The sequence below is a fragment of the Poromitra crassiceps genome (genome assembly GCF_964638095.1).
Source record: "Poromitra crassiceps genome assembly, chromosome: 4".
Lineage (NCBI taxonomy): Eukaryota > Metazoa > Chordata > Actinopteri > Beryciformes > Melamphaidae > Poromitra > Poromitra crassiceps.
This window is the reverse complement of record NC_139626.1, coordinates 29,707,914-29,732,176: the sequence shown is the minus strand read 5'-3', so window position 1 is coordinate 29,732,176 and position 24,263 is coordinate 29,707,914. Positions and strand designations below refer to the sequence as shown.

Sequence of the window (24,263 nt, the reverse complement as noted above, 5' to 3'; positions counted from 1 at the left end):
ACCAATGGCGAAAGTTTCGCTGAGCGATATTGCAGCTTTTATTTTTTCGGATCAAGATCGATTTTTCTGAAATTCGCTTCCGACATGTGCACATCTGTTGCTGTGAATAGTCAGGCGGGTCATTCGCCTCGCAATTTCCTGCTGTTTATTCGCGTCGCTCTTTGTGGAAAAAGCCTTAAGACAGGGAAGTGGCGGCGTGTTGAAGAGAGAGATGAAGAAGGAAACAGACCGACCAGAGATGACTCTACACATACAAATATGAAAGAAAACCATATGGAAACTCACAAGGAAGTGGAACACAATACCAGTACCATGGTAGATGGTACTGGTATGGTTCTGGCATGATGAATGGATGGATGAATGGATGGATGGATATTTGGTCAGTCGATCATAAGTCTGGATAGGCAACTGTCCATTGCTACCTGGTGGGACTCGTCCCAGCCATTCTCGTCCCTGGTGCCCAGCCTTGCCCTGTAGTAGAGCAGGGATTCGCAGCAGGAGGTGTCGCCCCCTGTCAGCACGGTGTGGTACAGCGGCGTTAGGCCACAGCGGTCTCTGTAGTCCGGAGACGCTCCCAGGGCCAAGAGAGCCTGCAGGAAGGCACAGGGACAAAGCCACGGCTTTCATAATTCTGATTTGACACGATGTTTTGAACTGTTTTTTGCAGTTAAACATGTAAGAATAATGTAAGGGATCATCAACCACTAGGTGTGCGTTTAATGCACGACGTGGAGGCAAATAGCCTCCGCGAAGAACCACTGGTGTATTGTATATTGTATGTATTGTATAGCATGTACTTTATCTTGATATGTGCTCCTGAGCAGTGGTGTAGTCTACCTTTTTTCAGAGGGTATACTGACTCTGACTCGGGGGGGGGGGGGGGGGGGGGGGGGGGGTTAGGGCAATTTTTTTGTTGTTGTTGTTCCTCCCCAAATTTACAGAATAGCTTCAGCTAGTGTCCTCTAGAGAGAGAGTGGCGTCAGCGGAGGACCAAAATGCGAGACTCATTAGCCAATGAACAGCCAGGAATGGTACTCTCGCGCTACTTTTGCATGCTAAAATAAAGCTGATAATGTACAATTTGATTCAAGGGATGAAAAACCCTTTCAAAAGTACAACACAAACTGTCTATTTTGCTGCAACTCGACAGTGCTGCTTTTTTTACTCAAGAGTTCCAGGACCTACTTCCTGGAAAAAAACTGGTCCATTGGAGGGAATGGAGATGTCGGAACCCTTCTACAGCTCTGGCGTCAGCTAGCTTCATCTTGCTTCTTCGTTGCTATTCTCTCTCCTGAAGATGTGTTTACCGACGGGGAGAAAGCTCCACGTGATAGCCACCCGTCAATCTCTCTCTCTCTGCTCAACGCTGTAACACCATTTTATTTTGAAATTCAGTTGACTTTGCCATTTCCCACGGATATTGTCGCGTTTTTCTTTCATGGCTTGACAGAAAAAGTCTGCCTTCACGCGCCTAGTCGCCTTGAATAGAACTCACGTAAAAATCGGCGCAGCTCAGGCGAGGCGTGGGTGCACGGAAGGTTCACGTTGAGGCGCCCTGTGTACACAGCCTCATTGACTAAAAAGGACGGCTATTTAAAAGCGTGGGTAAAGGCAAGGCTTGGGTGCTGTGTGTGAACGTAGGGTAACACACAGAGCGCACAGGGTGAATTTTATAAATGGAAATTGAAAACGATACGTATCATAGCGCATTTCCCAGTGTGCATACGCAAATCTGAGTCATTTCACAGTGTGTATACTGCGTATACCTGCGTATCACGTAGACAACACCACTGCTCCTGAGGGTTGTTGACAATTAAGCACTGAAACGGCTTTATTCCTGCACAGTATGCATTTTGCTGAATGTTGAAATAGGGACATTAAAGTTTTCTCTTCTATTCCACTGTATAAGTCTACGTACTGTTGTGTGTACAAGGAGAGAGATAGAAAACGAGAATATACGCACACACGCACGCACACGCACACACACGCACACACACACACACACACGCACACGCACACACACACACAAACACGCACGCACACACACACACGCACACGCACACACACACACACACGCACACGCTTGGGTGTAGGGCTGGGCAATAACGCAATATTATTGTTTGTGTTGTCTTTTAGAATCATATTGTAAATACAGCACTTAATACTGTATTGCATTATTGCGATACACAATTTTATTGTCTACATTAATGATGAAAAGCAAATACTTTGTTCAAATCAAAACAAAATAATAATAATAATAAACTTTATTAAATGTTTTATAAACTATAAAGTTTATTTATATAGCACCTTTCAAAACCATTAGTACAAAGTGCTTTACACTAAATAAAAGATCTAAGTGAGATCTGAAAAAGGGATCTCAAATGAGATCTGAAACACATGAGGGAATATTATTTACCATGCAGGACAACAATCGAATTATGTAACACAATGTTTTGCAGATATCGCATAAGGATATTGAAATAATTGATCATGATTATCGGGATATTAATTTCATCCCTATCACCCAGCCTTACTTGCATGTGTGTCTGCAGTTTGCATGCATGTGATTTCATGAGAAGTCCTCATTAATACCAGCAGCCCGATGTGATTGTGAGCGCTGACAGCGTAGTGCACGGCCGTCAGCCCGTCTCTGGTCCTGAAGTCCAAATGAGCGCCACCCTGAACCAGCAGCCGGATGCCCTCCACCGTCATGGCGGCCTGCATCGCCACAGAGAGGGGCGTCTCTGAAGCATGGAGAAAGAGACAAAGTAGGGAAAGAGGAAGAGAGATGGGAGATTATGGCGGAGAGAGAGGGGATAATTGATAAAGAGAGTATATAAATAAATATGAATATTGAGGAAACAGAAAGGAGATGGTTGGAGGAGGTGTGAGCATAAGAAGAGATCAACTTAATCATGCGAATGTTCAGGTCAGATTTTGAAAGAAAAACATCCACCTGCTTACTCTTACACTGTTAAATATCAGTTTCATTCCAGGTGTTATTTTAGGATTAAGTGTTGTTACTTTATGTGTACTACCAAGGGAGGGGGGGGGGGGGGGAGTACCGGTTTTGTATAAAATGAGGCCTAAGTGGAAGTGCCAAAAATTGCAGTTCCTCGAATGGCCACTTGAGGCTGGCTCCAAAAGCCAGTAAATCCTGTGAGAGCAAAAAATCCCCATTGACCCCCATGTTAAAAGAAAGAGTTAGAAATCAGAAATAAACATGTTTACAGCCTGGTGCAAAAAACGGTTTTGGTCTCTATAGACGGTTTTAACTTGACAAAATAAACATTCTAGATTGCACCTATAGCTTACTTCCTGCTGCAGTGTTTGCTAATACAATAGCTGACAGGAAATAAGCTAGGTTTCAAACAGTTCCCTAACAACACGATTCCGTGAAAACCGTCTATAGCAAATTTAACCTTTCATGACAACTATACGGGGGGGGGAAGTTTTATATACCTCACCCGTTTGGAGTAAAATAGACGATAAAAAAAAGAGCATGTATTGACAGGTCGCCTGTCCAGTGATTGCGCAGATCGCCAATTACGGACCAATTAGCAGGTGGCGCTGCGGCTCTGTGGGAAACCCCTGGTGCTGTGTGAGAACCATTCACTGTATATGCATGGGCGGAGCCTACCGTTGTTTTTTGGACTCCCGTGTTGAAGTGGCCTGTCGCCATCTTGGGGTCCTTGTGCAGCTCACGCGAGACGGGGGGTTTCCCAGAGCCGCAGCTCCACCTGCTATTGGTCCGTGATCGGCAAGCTGCGCGATCACTGGACAGGCGACCTGTCAATCACCCCCAAAACATAGTCTTTTCTATCGTCTATTTTACTCTAAACAGGTGAGTGATATAAAAAATCTGCCCCCGTACAGTTGTTATGAAAGGTGGCATTAGCTATGTGTGTAGGCCAAAAGCCTGTTTCGGTCCATTCAGTAAACATGCTTAATCACTGTCACAAAGTGGGTCATTTGAACATGGGGTGAACGGGGAACGACTCCCTTCCGGGTCCTGCCTCAAGTGGCCATTTGAGGAACTACAGCTTTCAAGATCACTTCACACAGCTTCCTCTGTAAAACCACTCGCAAGAGCTAGCCCACTCGCGAGAACCAAGATGGCAGCGGCCAATATGCCAAACTCGAGGCTTCAAAACGCGAGTCTACAAACCAATGGGTGACGTCACACTTACTATGTACTGTACGTACATTTTCTACAGTCTGTGTGTCCTACCCACTTTACCTCCTGCCTCTTCTACTTCTACATCAGTTAGTAGGCTCTTTCACACACAGATCGCGCAAAAATTGCCGTTTAGGAGTCCCGTAAAGCCAGCCGCCTCGCCACAGAAATTGCTTTCACACGAGCCAAGCAGCATGGCCACATTACCATGCTGCTGTGTACTTTCAGGTGAAATCCCCTGCTCCCGGATTGAAAGACGAGCGGAGGGATTTCCTGCTCCTCCTAGCCCAAATGTATATTTTCATAGGTTAGTGTAGCCTAGGCTACTGTATGATGAACGAATTCATTCAACAAGACTTCCCTCCTAGTCCGCTGAGCAGGGAGGATAGTGCACTCGCATGGTGGGCGGGCAGATCGATATGGTGTCCTACTAAAATTGGAACGATACACGACCGCCCGCATATCAAACAGCTGCAGTCTGCATAACGTTCGTCGGGGGAATAGTATAGGCTATAAATGCACATGACTACTTCGTTAGTAGTTTTTGTAAGGGAATGCACAGAGCTGATTTCGAGAGGGAATAACCTCAGACCAACTCGCCACAGACAGCTATAGCCCTCTGAAGCTTATTATTATATCCGTTAATTGTAGCCTACCTACTAATGTCAACATCGTTTGAGCATAAAGCCTAACCTACTTTCACTCATGCACTTTCTTGATACATGAGGTGATTTCCCCTGTAATTTTTTTTATGAATGAGCAGACCATTCGCACCTTTTCCGGCTCGCTGCGACGACCTTTCAAGTGGAGGCAGGTTGCCAGGTAACCCGGCGCTGTTACTACCTCCCGTCGTGGGACAAAAGGCGTAAAACAATTGTCCACCAAAGCGCGTTCACGACTTTCACATCGGAGGCGCTAATCCTATTTTCCGTGCATTTTTCGGCTTTCAAGGCCGGTGTGAAAGAGCCGATTTCCTACATTTCCCAGAAGGCATCGCGACAGAATTGTGTGCCGGTTGTTGGAAAATGGTCTCTTCTCTCGTACAGTGGATTTCTTACTGTATGATTGTTGGGTTTTAGTGGCCTCGCTCTTTGATTCTGAGGGACTGACACTAAAACCTGATTAGATCACTTAAACACAAACGCCATTGTAGCTGCTGGGAATAGCTTGATGTGACATTATGCCATCTAGATTTGGCCAATTATCCATGGGAGTAAGGAAAATAAACCAAGTACACCGCCAGTAATGTTTATTTTTTTAACAGTGTTGAAGACTAACCCTAACAACAACAACAACAATAATAATAATAATAATAATAATAATAATAATAATAATAATAATAATAATTCGAGATGCAGCCAGATTATGTTTTGCTTACTCTACTTTTAAAGCACTCACTTAGCTGTTTATTTGAAAACAAATGATAAACCATGCTATGGACCAGGTTAAAAATAATTTCACAAAGTCAGAAAATAATTACAGGCATGTGACAAACTCACCTCCATTGTCAGGGTCATGATAATTGGGGTCAAGACCTTTTTCCAGGACCTTTGCTATCTTCTCTAATGCTCCAGTCTGAACGTACTCCAGGAACTTCTTCAGACTGGCCTTGAAGAGTGAAGAAGGGGAAGTGTGTCAGTGGAAATAAATACTGCGCAGCAGCAATGTGTTTATCCAATAGACAAGAAAGACCTACCTTTGTGCTGAGTTTGGCGAGTACTTTTTCATCCAGATTTGTCTGTTTATACACTCTGGTTTTGTACCTAAACTGCGGACCAGAAGATGATTTGTGTGAACATTTTGATTCAAGTTACTGTATGTAGTTACTGTAGTCTGTAACACACATGGATTCCATTCCTCATGACTCAAAGCTCTTCATGTAGATGTGTTTATTACAGTCTAGCAGCTGAAAAAGTAACATTATCCCTGTTAACCCGCCTGTCTCCCATTCACTGTCATTGGGACAACTCCAGGATTATCTTGAAGATAATTTAGTTTGGGTTCTCTCTGTTCCTAGTTTTAGGAGACACTTGTGTCTGTATGTGTACTGTAGAGCATGGGACCAATATTGCCTGGGTTAGAGCTATGATTCCCACTGAGACCACCCATGTTGAAAATAAATGCACTCACAGTTCTGGGATTCTGGGTAAAAGCATCCACCAAAAGGCATGAAGCCTGAAATCGAGATCAGTCTGGAAATGTAGACTGATCTAAAATATAGACTGATCCAAGATCAATGCGAGTAGCAGAGTGCAGTTTCCCTTTAAGAAGATGCCTCACTACACAGCCATGTTTACACCTGGCACCTTGTCAAGAATGGAAACACTTGTCTGGTTTCAAGCCAAACTCTGAGTACTGTGCATACTTTGAGCCCCGCCCAGGGTCATGGACATTTACGGCAGATGAACCACCGGAGGGCGCTGTAACATCACTGTATCACAGCATGAGAAACCACAGTGTAAATCTATGTCATCTTGCAACCCACTTTCCAAAAGACAGGGACACATTTGCTTCAGTTTTGAATTTGTAGGTTACACAATCTACCGAATGCAAATTGAATCCATGGAGTTGATTTTGTCTTTGCGAGGATTTGTTCACAGTTCATCCATTGCACTGATGAGGATCAAATATAACTTGTTCTTCTGCAAAAATGGTCTATTTTTCTACTCTTGTTTAATGAGTTGTGAGTCCTAAGGTTTCAAAGTATAATGCAATTCATCAATATCACTGAACTGTAAAAGCTCAGATGATTTAAATAAAATGTTATGGACAATTAAATGTCTTTTAAATGGGCACTGCACTTTTAACATCTTAACACTGTTTTGTTTTTTATTATATGTGTCTGTGTGTTTTTAATGTGTTTTGTAACATGCACCTGAGCCTGGTCAAATGAAAAATTTCTGTTGCGTTGTGACAGACAATAAAGTTTTTGAATTGAATTGAATTGAATTGAATAAGTTCCTGTACCTGTGATGTTACAAGACTGCATTTTCTCTGATCCTGAGAGCTAATTACTCAAAACAGAAGCAAACTAAGTCATCTTGATACATTTATCAATGTTACTTAGCTTTGCTAAGTGTTAGGTGTCAGCTTATGCAGTGTAACAGACAGCATGGAAGAATGATCTGTGTACAAATACATAAAAAATAATTAAAGTCCTTTTTGGTAGAATGCCCCCTTTTAATGGCCCCTTTGTGACAACCCTCCCACTCCCAGTGCAGGAGCCTGAAGGTTGGGGTCGTTAGGCTGATTGGGTCCACCTGGGACCAGTGTACTCTTTGGCCTTTAAAAGCCTGCAGACCATTCAGTGTCGCTCTCTCTCCTCATCGATGCATCTTTTGTGCTGTTCTTTGTAGTTTGTGTTGTCTAGTTATTTCATTCGTTTTAGTTCATAAATAATATTAATAAATAATAATACATAATATTATAGCTTTTACTTTGTTGTATGGCTCCCTCTTTTGTTACTTCCTTGAGGCGGGTTCTAACACCTTTAATCACAAACAAGTCAAATACACTCCCAAATGCACTTAGCACCGTCTGTCTGCACCCACCCACCCACCTACCTACCTACCTACCGTACCTACCTCTAGGTAAGGCACCCCTTTCTCGAAGGATTGTGGGTAGTCTCGCAGGGCTCGTTCCTCCTCCAAGAACTTGGCGTCGCGTCCGTCCCCTGCGGGCTGGAAGAGGCCGTAGTTCCAGACGTCCCACAGCGACTCGCTCAGAGAGCAGATGACCTGCTGCTTGGCGCTCCACACCGACGAGTCCGGGTCAAACTGGAGACACCTCTGACAGATGGCACAGAGCACACACCACAGGTGGGGGGTTCATTTGGAGATTTGAGCTGTACAGACATTTCTTATCTGAACACCGCCGATTTTCAACCAGCTTTGTAGCATTACAAAATCAGTAGTATATCCGAAAACTGTAACAGTTTTGAAGACGTTAATTTAGTTTGACAGTTATTGGGAGGAGATTTGAGTTAAGTTGTGGACCAGTGATGTAATTTGTGCATGGATGACATCACAGGTCCACAACTTAACTCAAATCAACTCTCAATAACTGTCAAACTAAATTAATGATACAAAGCTGGTTGAAAATCGGTGGAGTAATCCTTTAAGTCAAACCTCAAGTTCACATGTTAGCCAACTGGCAAACGGGAGAGGAGGAGCTCTACTTAAAATATGAACGGGAGAGGAGGAGCTCTACTTAAAATATGAACGGGAGAGGAGGAGCTCTAGTTAAAATATGAACGGGAGAGGAGGAGCTCTAGTTAAAATATGAACGGGAGAGGAGGAGCTCTACTTAAAATATGAACGGGAGAGGAGGAGCTCTAGTTAAAATATGAACGGGAGAGGAGGAGCTCTAGTTAAAATATGAACGGGAGAGGAGGAGCTCTACTTAAAATATGAACGGGAGAGGAAGAGCTCTAGTTAAAATATGAACGGGAGAGGAGGAGCTCTACTTAAAATATGAACGGGAGAGGAGTAGCTCTAGTTAAAATATGAACGGGAGAGGAGGAGCTCTAGTTAAAATATGAACGGGAGAGGAGGAGCTCTAGTTAAAATATGAACGGGAGAGGAGGAGCTCTAGTTAAAATATGAACGGGAGAGGAGGAGCTCTAGTTAAAATATGAACGGGAGAGGAGGAGCTCTACTTAAAATATGAAGGGGAGAGGAGGAGCTCTAGTTAAAATATGAACGGGAGAGGAGGAGCTCTAGTTAAAATATGAACGGGAGAGGAGGAGCTCTACTTAAAATATGAACGGGAGAGGAGGAGCTCTAGTTAAAATATGAACGGGAGAGGAGGAGCTCTACTTAAAATATGAACGGGAGAGGAGGAGCTCTAGTTAAAATATGAACGGGAGAGGAGGAGCTCTACTTAAAATATGAACGGGAGAGGAGGAGCTCTAGTTAAAATATGAACGGGAGAGGAGGAGCTCTAGTTAAAATATGAGCGGGAGAGGAGGAGCTCTACTTAAAATATGAACGGGAGAGGAGGAGCTCTAGTTAAAATATGAACGGGAGAGGAGGAGCTCTAGTTAAAATATGAACGGGAGAGGAGGAGCTCTACTTAAAATATGAACGGGAGAGGAGGAGCTCTAGTTAAAATATGAACGGGAGAGGAGGAGCTCTACTTAAAATATGAACGGGAGAGGAGGAGCTCTACTTAAAATATTCATAGTTCCCATGTCGTCACACGCTTATCATGCACAGCTCACCCCCACCCCCCCCCCCCCCCCATTAGTGGCTGAGCTCAATAATATATTAGCTTCCTCCTCTCTTACCACCTGCCTCCCTTGGCTAGTTGTTACTTGGCCAGAAAAACTGTGGTTATTTGGCTCCGCCCACCAGGGGCGGTTTTAGCATCAGACCTTTGGGTGGGCTCAGCCCACCCAAAGGTCATGGACCGCTGAACCCCTAGGGGGTTCAGCGGTCCATGCCCCCCCGTAAGAAAATAATAGATAATAAAAGATAATAATATACTGTAAGCACTAAAGCAGGAGTTTGCAGTCAACTAGTTGAAATTAATATGTGGCAGTATTTGTGGGGATCAAAATCTATATAGGGTGTACCACCACAAATAGATCAGTGTATGGGAAACACTGACTATTAAATTGTGTGACTAGAAAGACACCAATAAATCTGAGAAAATGTACTTTAATTTTGAACAACAGCACTACAACGGTGGCATTACAAATGGTATTATGAAATTATTGTGGGGAAAAACAAGAATGCCACTTTTTTTCATGAACTTTAAGCAGAAAATTAAAAAATAGTTTTAAAGCAAAAATAAATAATAAATAAAGATAATTTTAACAGAAACTGCTTCTAATGACCACCATGGATCTGGAGAGAAAAAAAAAAAAAAAAAAAAAAAAAAATGTTTTTTGGGTGGGCTGAGACTATTTTTGGGTGGGCTAAAGCCCACCCAAAAAAGGCCTAGAACCGCCCCTGCCGCCCACCCAACTCAACCCAACCAATGAGAGATTACTTCTACCTCCAAAGCAGCAGATAAATCCTTTCATTTAGTCAGGTTTCATATGTTGTGTGTGTGTGTGTGTGTGTGTGTGTGTGTGAGGGAGAGAGGGAGAGAGAGGGAGAGCAAGAGAGAGAGAGAGAGACACACACACACACACACAGAGGGAGAGAGAGACAGAGAGAGTATGGTTTGATACAGTCACAGCTTCATGGATTTGCATGATGATTAGTGAGTGATGTACATGTACTAATATCTCTGGGCAAAAAGAACAGAGCCTCAAACAGTCCAGATGCTGAGATCAATGCAAGAATAGTGTCTCTTTAATTCAAGACATCTGTGAGGTCAGAACAGAGATAAAAAGTGTAAAAAATAAAAAGTGAATTTAAAAAGCAGTTCATTTTCTGCCCTTTGACCTCACAGATATCTGCATGCAGCTCTGCACCTGGACTGTTTATTAAGTTATACTGTACATCAGATCGGCAATATGCCATTTTGTAGGCGGCACATGTTCCCGCCTTTTAGGGGGAAAACACAAGCCTCTCCCCGTTGACTTCAATGTAAAATAGCATTACCCCCAAAAACTATAGAAAAATAACAATCGATCTCATTTATTAATGACCCCAAAACACCATGACATGACAATATATTACAACTCGTCTGGCCATAGAATGGGCAAGATACACCGCAAATATTACTCTGACCCATCTAAAATCATGTAAGGTAAAGGTAAATTCCCACTGATTGTCACACAATGTGTGAAATTTGTTCTCCGCATTTGACCCATCCCCTGGGGGAGCGGTGAGCAGCAGCAGCGCCGCGCTCGGGAATCATATGGTGATCTAACCCCCCAATTCCAACCATTTTGATGCTGAGTGCCAAGCAGGGAGGCAAATTGGTCCTATTTTTATAGTCTTTGGTATGACTCGGCCGGTGATCGAACTCACGACTTCCCAGTCTTAGGGCGGACACTCAGACCACAAGGCCACTGAGCTGGTATGTCACATGTGACGTTCTTTTTTTACAGCAGTCCAGCGTCGTTGTACCCGGCCACTTGGTGGGCTACTACTAGACTGACGAGTCACGATGTATTGATGTGTTGGTGTGCGGGTATCTCCACGACCTCTCAACTTTATTTGATGTCCCAAGTAGGCGCAGTATCATAGCATCCGACTGTAATGAGTGATATAATAATGATGTGGTGTGTGTGTGTGTGTGTGTGTGTGTGTGGTTGTGTGCTGAATATGAATGCATTATCTTTAAATAATTCATCGCTGACCTATTCATGGCAATAAGGTTATGTATAGGCTAGGTAGTCTCTGTCTGCTGTGAGGATATTCAACGCACATTTGCACAACTCTTCTAAACCAATGAGGAAGTAAAGATTCTATACTGGCAACATATAGTTCCTGTTGACATACATTATACTGTAGTTCCTCTTGACATATAGTTCCTCTTGGTTATTTTAGACTTTTATCTCTGCATGGCACAATGTTAGATCTGCCGCACAATCCATGAGAGAAAGAACAAAGTGGTTTGCCTCTTACAGTATATGTGTGCGATACACCAGAGGCTCAACGGCCACAATGAGAACAAATACCTTGGCAGTGCGTCTGGTATGCTTAACTAGATTTCACGCTGATTTGCTGTATTATATGCATCTGGTATGCTTAACTAGATTTCACGCTGATTTGTACACTGGCCGTTTGCTCATAGCCCTACTATTTCATTCCCATGCTTTTCCACGGGTGGACGAGCTTTTTCATCCCTCTCCCGATAGACCCTTTTCACGGGGCCCATTTTTGTGTCGAAAAGGCAGAATAAACAGAGGTGCAAGCAAAACACTAATGAGGGTTTCCAACTTCCATGATTGGAATTTGGAAACCCTCATTAGTGTTTTGCTTGCACCTGTGTTTACCCTGCCTTTTTGACACAAAAATGGCCCCTGTGAAAAGGGTCTATCACAGGCTGGAGGGGCGGGACGGGCTTCAGCGAGCGCAGGCGGCTTCAGGGGCAGGAGTGAGACGCATGAATGAGATGTATGGATCTGTACTATTGTTCCATTCTGGACAACGGTGTAAAATTGCACAGCTCAGCAGACTTCCATGTTCTCCTCCCTCCCCAGCCGCCCCATTAGGCGCCCCCCCCCCCCCCCCCCCCCCCCCACTGGGGTTGCACTGTTTGATAGTGTAGCCAACGCTATTGGCATGGCAACCAGTTCATTAAAGGAGGCAGGCACCCGTTGCCGTAGCAATGTCTTGGTGGTCCCTGGGAGGTAAACCACATGAGGAGAGGGTGTGTGTGTGTGCGTGCGTGTGTGTGTGTGTGTGTGTATGTATGTGTGTGTGTGTGTGTGTGCACGTGCATATGTGAGTCGTACAGTATGTGTGTGTCTGTGTACACACTTATGGCAGTATATGTCATAAGTGTGCAGTGTAGTGCATAGGCACAAGTGTGTGTGTGTGTGTGTGTGTGTGTGTGTGTGTGTGTGTGTGTGTGTGTGTGTGTGTGTGTGTGTGTGTATGTGTGTGTGTGCGTGGCTAATCCCTGAGAGAGTAGACTGTAAGAGAGAATGTAATACACGTCTATAAGAGGGGACACTTTCCTCATTTTTCTGGGATCTTTCCTGCAACACTTGCATCTGCTCGGGAGAGTGGCTCAGATCTTCATCCTGCAGTTTTTTTGGTATTTGTAAATATATCTTTGCTTTTTTCATCTCTCCTCATTGCGTTCTTCTCCCCACCATTTTCCTCCCGCGCTCCATCTCTGTCTCTTTTGCCAGCTTCTAAAATTCGCTCCCTATAGCAGCTCTCTCCATCTCCCTTCAATTCAGTTCAATCAGAGGCCCACTGTGGGCTCCGGGGTGCTGAGCGTACAGCAGAGTACTTTGTGCTGGTGGGCAGGAGGCTGAGTGTGATGGCCAATGGAGCCCTATATGAGCAACACAAACGCATGAGATGCATCCATGCCTCTTTCAGCGATACTCGCTCCCCCAGCACCCCCCCCCCCCCACCCCCAAACTCATTAAAAACCTATTAGATAATTAGCAATTACTGTTATATTGAGGGCAGATTAGCTGACATGTAGAACAGTCGCCATGTTCAGGGAGTTGGAAATGGAGAAAGGATTGGGGCGGGGAGGGGTTACAGTGGGGCGCCCATTCTCACCTGGATGTGGTGTGTGTGGACAATTCACACCTGCCCTCCGCTGTGACAGCTGCTGTACAGGAAGTGTGAATACATGCTCACTTCCGTTTGGGAAACTAATTATGAGCATACGTGACCCGGGGCAGCCAGTTACCTTGTGCATTTTTTATTTATTTTTACCTACTGTACTTATTTCACTGGCTATAGAGACGTCGGCATGTGTGGGAACGCCCACAAAATGTTATATGGCTGGCGCGCGAGTGGGGTAAAACCGCCCATATATCTCAATAGGCTGACTCACCAAAGGACGGTGCTGCGGCTCTAAACTACAGGTTTGGGGATTCTAGAGCAGAACACAAGACGTCTGTTCAGATGTGCGTTTACTTGCGGTGGTTAAATCCCCGATCGTGTCTGCCTGGGCTGGGCTAGCAGCTAAATCCTAACTTTGCTGAATGGATCGAACGGGGGATTTACCCCACCCTGACCACGCCCCCAGCCAGGCTGAGCCAGCTAACCCGGTGTCTATGACGAGACATCGCCTCAACCTATGCTTCCCTTTGGGGTTCATCCATTACATTACGTTACATTACATTACGTCATTTGGCAGACGCTTTTATCCAAAGCGACTTACAATAACACATTCTTTTGTCAGCAATAGAACAATCAACTATGGAGCACAGTCTATGACAACTACAACTTCTGAAGGAACAGTGGTACAAGTTTAGGTTAGTGGTACAAGGTTGGTTAGGTTTTTTTTTTTTTTTTTTTTTTTTAATAAGGAAAGAGAGAGACGAAGTTAGATCAAGAAGGGCCCAGATGGAGCCTGAAAAGGTGTGTCTTTAGTCTTTTCCGAAAGATCGGCAGTGATTCAGCAGTCCTGACCGAAGGTGGAAGCTCGTTCCACCATTGAGGTGCCAGGGACGAGGAGAGTCGAGATCGGGATCCTCCCTGGGCTAGGGTGGGGGAATTGGAATGAAAATGCTTTGAAATGGTAAGAGGTACGCTCATAAGATTTGGGGGGGGGGAATACATGTTTGGGGTGCAAACAGAGGTTTCGGAGGCAAAATGCATTGGGATTATTTTGGTTTCCATGACACCCCGAAGAAGGCATAATGCCAAAACATGTTGGTGACGTAAACCTTCATGTAAACATGTTGGTGACGTAAACCTTCATATAATCACGTATTCTTTCTGTTTCCAGGAAATTTGGAACAGGCAAAGAGCCTGGCTGAAGGAATAACCAAAAGATTCCCCTTTGAAAACCTCTGTTTGCACCACAAACACTTTTTCTAGTTCATGGTCCAAAAGAAGCTGGGACTGCTTGATGTTTCACATGAAGTGAGTATCACACACAGAGTGTTGTGGATTAGGGTTAGACTAACAGACAGGGTTAGGGTTAGACTAACAGACAGGGTTAGGGTTAGACTAACAGACAGGGTTAGGGTTAGACTAACAGACAGGGTTAGGGTTAGACTAACAGACAGGGTTAGGGTTAGACTAACAGACAGGGTTAGGGTTAGACTAACAGACAGCCTGCACCTACTGTCAGCTTGATGAAGTGAGTATCACACACACAGAGTGTTGTGGGTTAGGGTTAGGGTTAGGGTGGGGTTAGGGTTAGGGTTAGATTAACAGACAGGGTTAGGGTTAGACTAACAGACAGGGTTAGGGTTAGACTAACAGACAGGGTTAGGGTTAGATTAACAGACAGGGTTAGGGTTAGACTAACAGACAGGGTTAGGGTTAGACTAACAGACAGGGTTAGGGTTAGACTAACAGACAGGGTTAGGGTTAGACTAACAGACAGGGTTAGGGTTAGACTAACAGACAGGGTTAGGGTTAGACTAACAGACAGGTTTAGGGTTAGACTAACAGACAGGTTTAGGGTTAGACTAACAGACAGGGTTAGGGTTAGACTAACAGACAGGGTTAGGGTTAGACTAACAGACAGGGTTAGGGTTAGACTAACAGACAGGGTTAGGGTTAGACTAACAGACAGGGTTAGGGTTAGACTAACAGACAGGGTTAGGGTTAGACTAACAGACAGGGTTAGGGTTAGACTAACAGACAGGGTTAGGGTTAGGGTTAGACTAACAGACAGGGTTAGGGTTAGACTAACAGACAGGGTTAGGGTTAGACTAACAGACAGGGTTAGGGTTAGACTAACAGACAGGGTTAGGGTTAGACTAACAGACAACATGCACCTACTGTCTGCTTGATGTCAGGGATGCCGATGCGGAACACCATCATGGTCAGGTGGGTGTCTTCCAGCGGGGCCACGGTGGTCATGCTGCGCTCCATGTGGGCCCGCCTCTTCTGCAGCGCCGTGCTCATGCCGGGGTGATGATGAGGCTGCTGATTGGCCGGGATGAAATGATGCTGCTGCTGCTGCTGCTGCTTACTGGCTGGTTGATGATACAGGGCTTGACTGGACATGTGAGGGACCGGCCGGGTGCCGGGCCTGAGCGGCCGGTCCGCCCTCTGTCTGCCCACCACAACGGCCGACGGCTTTCCCGCCTCGCCGCCGCCTTGACATGATTGTCGGCCTCCCCTCATCTGGGCCTCCTCCAGTCCCTCTAGCCCTCCGTTCTCCGCGTCACGCTCGTCTTCCCCTTCTCTCCCCTGCTCCTCTTCCTCCTCCTCATCCTCCCCATCGTTGTCGTCCTGACCGGGATCATAAAAGTGCCTGTTATTTCCCAGCATCCTTTGCTGTGCAGGGGGTCACTGCAGAGAGGGCTGAGTGACACAGCTGTCATGGAGACAAGACATGGCTGTCCCATGAGACTCTGTCTTCATCTCTAGAAACATGCTGCGGGAAACAGGCAGAGAAGGGAGTAAAAACTTGGGTTATTTATTCATTGATAATGACATAGGTGTGTGTACTGTTGTAGCGATCAATGAGTGTGTATATTATTCACGTTTGTAAAAGACAAAATGCAATAATAGAAACAGGCAATGCTAACAGTCGACATGTGTGAATGAGCACAGAGCTGGTCCACATTTTTCCATTTTGCCACTGGGAATGCACAAGGGAATAGCAGGCTGATGTAGGACTGGCTATATATAAACTCTCTGAATTTGCATGGCAGGTTCAGTGCAGAACAGAGCGAGTCGGAGCTGCAATTTAGCTTCTCGTCGGGTCAAGAGCATTGCCGTGTTAACACAGCAGGTCTATAGTTTTCTGAGGGCTAACAGCTTAATATGAGAAGTCCACCCTCAGATACACACACGCTGTCATCATGTCGTCAAGCTGTGATGTCCGATGCGTTCCAGGGGTTATTTTGTGGTTGACTCACCCACCGGCACTGAGCACTAGATGTCATTTCAATGTTGCGTTAATGCTTTAGCTCTCATATCCCATTTTTAGACCAAGCAATGAATGCATGACTCCTTACTCATACACTGCAGCAACAGCTGTCCAGTAAGTATCAGAAATATGCACCACAGAAGTCCATATGCACTAAGGTTAGATGTCTACCTGTACTAAAGCATCACTTTTAAACCCATATAGCCCACCTTTCACCTGTAAAAACATTTCACGGCTAGTCAATGTAATTATTGCTCAACCTACCTCGTCTACTTCTACTTCAGTTCGTGATTTCTTTCAGGTGGAGACCCTACTCTTTGATTCTGAGGGACTGATGCCAAAACCTGCCGTTTACTGTTGCTGTTTTCTGTAACTCAAAACCATCAAAACGCCTATGTAGCTGTGCTGGAAATATCTCAAAGTGACGTCATTCCATCTGTGTTTGGCCATTTATCCACGGGAATAAGAAGGGGCAGAAAACACCACTAAACAACAAAATGATCCCCGAAATGCAAAGTACATCACCAATAGCTGTTTTTTCCAACAGTGTTCAAAGTGTTTTTTTGGGTGGCTTTTCAAGATCATGTCAGATCTGGCATCACTGGGGCCTCCATATGTTCTGTCCTGGTTTTTGCTCTGGTGAAGTCTAGCTACAGGGGCCTTGCTCTGGTGAAGTCTAGCTACAGGGGCTTTGCCATCATGCAGATCCAGACCACTGCCAACTGCCTTAATGATGGTGAATGACGTAGGGAATCTCCCACCGTCTCATTGGCAGCTTGCTGCTCTGAATAGCAAATGAGCTGCGAATGTGAAATAGATGATATCAGAGAGACAGACGGAGCTCAATAAAATATCACACCAGACTATGGAGACACACGTCAGAGGGCAAATTAGGGCAGATATCTAAATTCTTTAAATGATCACAGTTGCTTACAACAAAGCGAAGAAAAAAAGATACTTCATGAGTCCATCAATAATCAATGGAATATGTAGAACACATAGTATTGATGGAGATTGCACAATATAGACACTTAACGTGCTATTAACCCATTGATACCTGATGCAGCATTTGTGTGTGTATCCCTTTAAGATACACACACAAATGTGGGATATACACGCAAATGCTGCATCAGGTATCAATGGGTTAAGTGATCTATGGCTTTTGACTTATCAACCTCTATCGGCGACCAGCAGGAGATGCAACAACATCAACGGGTCTCTGGCACAGCGTACAGTGGCCTGTAATTGACATAAATAATTAAATCACATATTCACAATATAGACGATTAAAGCTACCTAATTAGAGCACAGATCCAACAGAAACATCTGGTGAAGAGGTAATATCACTATGCAAAATACTGTCATTAAAATACTGCTTTTGCCATTTGCCCTTCTTTGTTGTTGCTTGAGAACGAACTGTTTGCTTGGTATCAATCAACAACCCTATTAAAAACAGCAGATATATTATGGTAATTTTGGTGTTTGGGGAAAGTAAACATCTTACTTATTCAATCTTGATTAAAGATGACAGTAACTAGTGTTTGAGTGAGTGACTGCGATGTGAATGTGAATCAATCCTGGTCATGCTCATATCGTGTCATGTCACATCTGAGTGCCCATCAGGAAGTCTGCCAGTTGAGCAGTTCTGGTGAGAAAAGATGGTGCTGTAGTGTGTGGAAGCATGAGTGACAGGGTGGAGTTGAGAGAGTGACAGGGTGGAGCTGAGAGAGTGACAGGGTGGAGCTGAGAGAGAGTGACAGGGTGGAGCTGAGAGAGTGACAGGGTGGAGCTGAGAGAGAGTGACAGGGTGGAGCTGAGAGAGAGTGACAGGGTGGAGCTGAGAGAGTGACAGGGTGGAGCTGAGAGAGAGTGACAGGGTGGAGCTGAGAGAGAGTGACAGGGTGGAGCTGAGAGAGTGACAGGGTGGAGCTGAGAGAGTGACAGGGTGGAGCTGAGAGAGTGACAGGGTGGAGCTGAGAGAGTGACAGGGTGGAGTTGAGAGAGTGACAAGGTGGAGTTGAGAGAGTGACAGGGTGGAGCTGAGAGCGTGACAGGGTGGAGCTGAGAGAGTGACAGGGTGGAGCTGAGAGAGTGACAGGGTGGAGTTGAGAGAGAGTAGCTGGGTTTCCATCCAAATGCATCGCAACTTTTAATCGAATTTTCAGAAAGTCGGCAAAAGAAAATGCGAAATAATGCGCGTTTCCATCCACTGCTATTTTGCGAATTATAGCGCTGTCAATCACCTCGTGTTTGAGGCTGTCTGAGCTGCTGATCAGCTGCTAGACCCGATATACAGCTCTGTTAAACACATCTAACGTTATTCATTTAAAGTTTCTTGATGATCTACAAGTAGACAAAGGTACCATAACGCCATTTCTGGATTACCAGGTGCGACTCGGCAAGCATAACGTTATAATCCACGTAGCAGATAGTAAGTGAATAGCCTACAATTTCATTCAATTCTAGGAGTGAGTCGCAAGTTAATATCCCAGTCTTCTTCTGTTTACCACGGCGGGTATTGTGCTGCGTATTTACCATTATTTACCATGTGTATTGTGTGGAGGCTACACAACATGTCATGTTTTAGAGTGATCAAGGCAAACTGCCTGGTTTTTGAATGGAGAGACAACAGAATATCGCTTAATCTGTTTCCACCGCACGTTATTTCGAATTTTCCTTTTATCGTACAGCCGACTTTTCCGCCTCCCTCAAGCGTGAAAACTTTTTTGTGAATTAGGCAGCATTTCCACTCAGTTTCTTTATGTTTGCAAATTGAAATTTCGCATAAAAACATTAGGGTTGTCCTACAACCCAGGTTTTACGAGTGAGAACGAGAGCTCTCACTAGTGCCTACTTCGCTGCGTACGCAGCATTATGGAAGACTGTCATTTTTGCTCCAAAAATTACTTTACATTAAAACCTGACCACGCCCCTTTAGGTGACGTGGTGCCCCCCTGGGCTGACTGGGCCTCCCACCTCGCCCCCGTGACTATGTCACGGCCAGTCTGCCCAGGGGCCGCCACTCATTTCTTCCAGCCAGCTGAGATCCGACGCACCCAGAGACGCATCGACGCAGCAAGGCTGGGTAGTGAGAGCTCTCGTTCTCACTCGTAAAACCTGGGTTGTAGGACAACCCTAATGTTTTACTTCGTTTCGAACTCAAGCTCTCACTAGTGCCTCCATTCAACCGACCTTGCTGCCGGGAGCACCCCACAGGGCGACCCGAAAGGCACCGGTGAACCACGGCCATATGGCAACGTTTATGCCTAACCGTCTGACATATTAGAGTGGCAACGATACTACTTTCTTGCCACCGACAGCACCGCGTGCGCGAACTGCGAACCGGACACGTCGAGACTGTAGTACCTGACGAAAGTGTGATGAGAGGACCATGAGGCCGCGGCACACATGTCCTCCACCGACACACCACGCAACAACGCAGAGGATGTCGCAACACCTCGCGTAGAATGCGCCTTGATACCCTCCGGGGGAACCTTGCCCACGGCAGAGTATGCCAACGCAATCGCCTCCACTATCCAGTGTGATAAGCGATCCTTGGAAAGGGGTCCGCCCTGGGCCCTTTGCCCAAAGCAAACCAACAGCTGATCTGTAATGCGTAATGAGCGCGTCCTGGCCACATAGGCCGAGAGCGCCCTTACGGGGCACAGCATGTGCAAACGTCTCTCCTCACCCGAACTGAACGGCGGGGGACAGAATGCCGATAAGTCTATTACCATAGACCTATAGCTGGCATTAATATTCTTGGGCTGGTATGCCGGGTTAGGTCGCAACGTAACCCTGCGCCCATCGTCCCCAAAAACCATACAGGCCTGCTGTACCGAGAGGGCAATCAGGTCACCGACTCTCTTCCCTGACGATAAGGCCAGCAGCAGCGCGGTCTTTAAGGACAGAACCTTTAAATCGGCGGAGTCCAAGGGCTCAAACGGATGACCCGTTAGCCCGTCCAGCACCGTAACCAGGTCCCATTTGGGAAAAACGCACCGCAACGGCGGGCGCAGTTTACGCGCCCCCTTCATGAAGCGCGAGACCAAAGGGCACACCCCCACGGGGGTCCCTTCAATCCCCATGTGGCAAGCCGAAATCGCGGCTACGTACACCTTAAGCGACTGCGGAGACTGCCCCGCGTCAAGCAAGCTTTGAAGGAAACAGAGAACTGGACGCAAGCTGCAGTTCACTGGATCCACACCCTTACTTGTGCACCATCGCGAAAAAACCCGCCACTTGTACGCATACTGAGTGCGGGTCGAAGCGGCCCTAGCACTCTGAATAGTGCGCACCACATTGTCAGGCAAGCCCTGTGCTAGCAACTGGTCCCGTTCAGGAGCCAGACTGCTAGCTTCCACCTGCCTGGGGAGGGGTGGAACACCTCCCCCTCCGCCTGGGACAGGAGATCGGCCCGCACCGGCAATGCCCACGGCGGGCCCTGCGCCAGGGAGACCAGGTCCGCAAACCACGTCTGCCTGGGCCAGAACGGGGCCACTAGAACGAGCCGGAGACGCTGTTCCCTCACCCTGTCCAACACCTGACGGATCAGGGGGATCGGTGGAAACGCATAGAGCCCCTCCCGTGGCCACGCGTTCGCCAACGCGTCGTGTCCCAACGGGGGGCTGTCCTCCTGGATCGAGAACCACAATGGGCAGTGCGTCGCGCGCCGCGATGCGAAGAGATCGACGCGGGCACGACCGAACCTGGCCCAAATCTGTTCCACCACCTGAGGGTGGAGGCACCACTCCGTGTGACGGGGGTAGCCTCGAGACAGCAGGTCGGCGCCGTAATTCAGCCGTCCCGGCAGATAGACCGCCGACACTGACAGGAGACGGGGATACGCCCACAGGTGAATCTCCGCCGCTAACTGGTTCAAAGTCTTCGACCGCACACCGCCCTGTTTGTTCAGGTGGGCGATCGCCGCCATATTGTCCGAGCGAATCAGCACATGGCGTCCATGTATGACTCGCTGGAAATGAAGCAGAGCGAGGCGGATCGCCTCCAGCTCCAAGACGTTTATGTGGCGATGCTCCTGAGCTTCCCACCGGCCGTTCGCCGACAGAAACCCGCACACCGCACCTCAACCCCAGAGGGAGGCGTCGGTGCGAATCACTAGCCTGAGCGGGACCGGGCCCAATCGAGTGCCCCTCGATAGGTAACGGGGGTCTGCCCACATGGCCAAAGCCAGGCGGGCCTGACCTGTCATAGGCACCCTGCGATGACGGTCCCTGGCTGGATCCAAGCGCAACGCAAGGAACCAGATCTGGAACGGACGCATGTGTAGCCTCCCCAGGGGGAGCACATGCAGTGCCGAGGCCATCAGGCCCAACATGACTGTGCACTGAAGCACTGACACCGAGGAGCATCGACTTAATGTCCTCGCTGTCCGCACTGTGCGCGCCTGTCGCTCCCGCGAAAGGCGGGCTCGCATAGCCCGGGAGTTCAACTCGAGCCCCAGGAAGATCGCCGTCTGTTCTGGGGCGAGGCAGCTCTTTTTCCAGTTCACCAGAAACCCTAAGGTTTGTAGGTGATCGGTCACCACCCTGGTATGTTTCGTGGCATCGATCCTCGAGCCGGCCACAATAAGAGCGTCGTCGAGGTAAAGGAAGATGCGAACCCCTCTCGCGCGGAGGGGGGCCAAGGCCGTCTCCACGAAAGCCGTGAAGGTTCGCGGGCTCAATGACATGCCGAAAGGCAAGACACAGAACTCGTAAGCCTTCCCCAGGAAGGAGAACCTCAGGTATTTCCTGTGTCTCTTGACCACGTGGACATGGAAGAACGCATCTTTCAGGTCCACGGAAGTAAAGAAATCCCCCTGTCTCAACGCGTTGAAGAGGTGGGGAAAAGAGAGCATTCGGAACGGAAGCTTCCTCAGCGTCTTGTTGAGGCGCCGGAGGTCCAGAATTGGACGCATGGAGCCGTCCTTTTTGGGCACGACGAAGTACCTGTGGTAGAACCCCGAGCGCACCTCTGCCTTGGGGACCGAGCGGATCGCCCCCTTGGCGAGGAGCGAAATGACCTCCTTGCGGAGTATGTCTATGGACTCCCCCTCCACGACCGTATCGTGGGTCCCGTCGAACCTGGGTGGGGCCCTGGCAAACTGCATGGCGTAACCCTTCCGAAGGGTGCGCCGCAGCCACGGGGACGGGGAACACAGACGCTCCCAGGCCTCGAGCCTGTCGGGCAACGATGGTCTGTTTGGTATATTGTTGGGCACCGGGGGACCCGGTGCTTTGGTTGGGGAAGAAAAAGGGGGGGGCGGGACAAACGAGGCTAAGCCCCCCTGCCGGTTTCTTACGCGGGCTCCGCCTACTGACGTGCCCTGTGAGCGTGTTGAACCGGCGAAACCCCCCAGCCGTGCGACTTTCGCCGGCTGGGGGGAGTAAGGAGGCAAGCCTCTCTTTCGACCGCCGGATGCGGACTCGTCCGCTCGCGCGGTCCCCAGGAGAGCTCCCGACCAACGATGGGCCCATGGCACCATCGATGGTGGGCTTGTCCCGGGGGCCTCCTGACGGCGGATAAGTGATCCAGGGAGAGCTCCCGACTGGACTCGGGCGCTGGGCACCGAGGACGGTGGGCTTGTCCCTAAAGCTACAAGCCGAAGGCTGGCCCTGAAGCCAAGCCCCAGCGAGCTGGGTTGGGTAGGCCCCTGCTGAGTCCCAGACCGAAGTTGAGCGCTGAGCTCCAACGACGGTGGGCTCATAGCCCCCCCCTTCCCCAGGGAGGTGACTAAGTACGGGACTGGTTACCTGCTCCCCGCGCACCTCCTCGTTTTGGGGGGCGGGGGCCGCGTCCCCTTACCTGCCGTGGGACGAATGATGGGCCCACTGCGGCCAGGTGGGGCGCAACCACTGGGGGCGCCCTAGCTGGTGAGACTCGTACCCGCTGATGCGGGGCGGTCCGCGGCGGCGGAGGCCCCGGAGGATGACTCCGCGCGCGCGCCTGGACCTGGAACCGGCGGTCCTCCCCCTTCGCCCGCTTGGGCATGAAGGAGCTGACCGCCGCCGAGTCCCTCTGACGCGACTCCAACCGCTGGGCCATGTCCTCCACGGAAGAGCCGAACAGGCCCTCCGGGGAGATCTGAGCCCCCAGCAGCCTCCTCTTATCCTGCTCAGGGAGCTGGGTAAGATTTAGCCACAGGTGGCGGTGGGTGAGAACGGAGAAGGCCATGACCTTCCCACTGTTCTGCGCCAGGCAGTCTACCATACGCATGGCGTAATCCGTGGCCATCCTGAGTTCTGTAAACAGCTCGGGGGCAGGGTCACCTTGCATGTCCCGCAGGAGCACCGCCTGGTAGCCTTGCAGAATGGCCAGGTTGTTGGTCATGGCGGCGGACTGCCCCGCCGCCAAGTACGCCTTTTCGGCCAACTTGGCTGTAAGTTGGCACGCTTTGGAGGGCAAAGCAGGCCTCGCGGAGTTAGGGGCCAGGTGTCTGGCCACGATATCCTCGAGAGGAGGCATCGCGGTTAACGCGAGTTTATCCGCCCCCTCTAAGGCCGACCATGGAGCCATGCCTGCGCAGAGCGGCTTGGCCTCCTGAGGCCTTTCCCATCCTGACTGCACTGCGCGAACCACGTCTATACAGACCGGCAGCCGGGGCTTCGGGCGGGGTGCCTTCGCATGCCCGGCAGAAATCTGCTTTCAACAG

At 48.1% G+C, this 24,263-nt stretch overlaps 1 protein-coding gene across 1 annotated transcript in view; it reads right to left on the bottom strand.

Annotated features, from left to right (window-relative positions):
* Window positions 1-16,036, bottom strand: part of LOC310776081 (SH3 and multiple ankyrin repeat domains protein 1-like) — a gene marked incomplete at its 3' end in the record, with an annotated part of 54,602 nt that extends 38,566 nt beyond the window's left edge. Inside the window, exons 1-6 of the mRNA XM_083636231.1 lie at window positions 15,511-16,036; window positions 7,762-7,965; window positions 5,874-5,945; window positions 5,677-5,785; window positions 2,593-2,744; window positions 423-590 (exon numbers count right to left, since the gene is read on the bottom strand). Coding sequence (XP_083492357.1) covers window positions 423-590; window positions 2,593-2,744; window positions 5,677-5,785; window positions 5,874-5,945; window positions 7,762-7,965; window positions 15,511-16,005 — 1,200 coding nt within the window. The 5' untranslated portion in view covers window positions 16,006-16,036. The remainder of the gene's footprint in view (window positions 1-422; window positions 591-2,592; window positions 2,745-5,676; window positions 5,786-5,873; window positions 5,946-7,761; window positions 7,966-15,510) is intronic.
* Window positions 16,037-24,263: the final 8,227 nt, after the last annotated feature.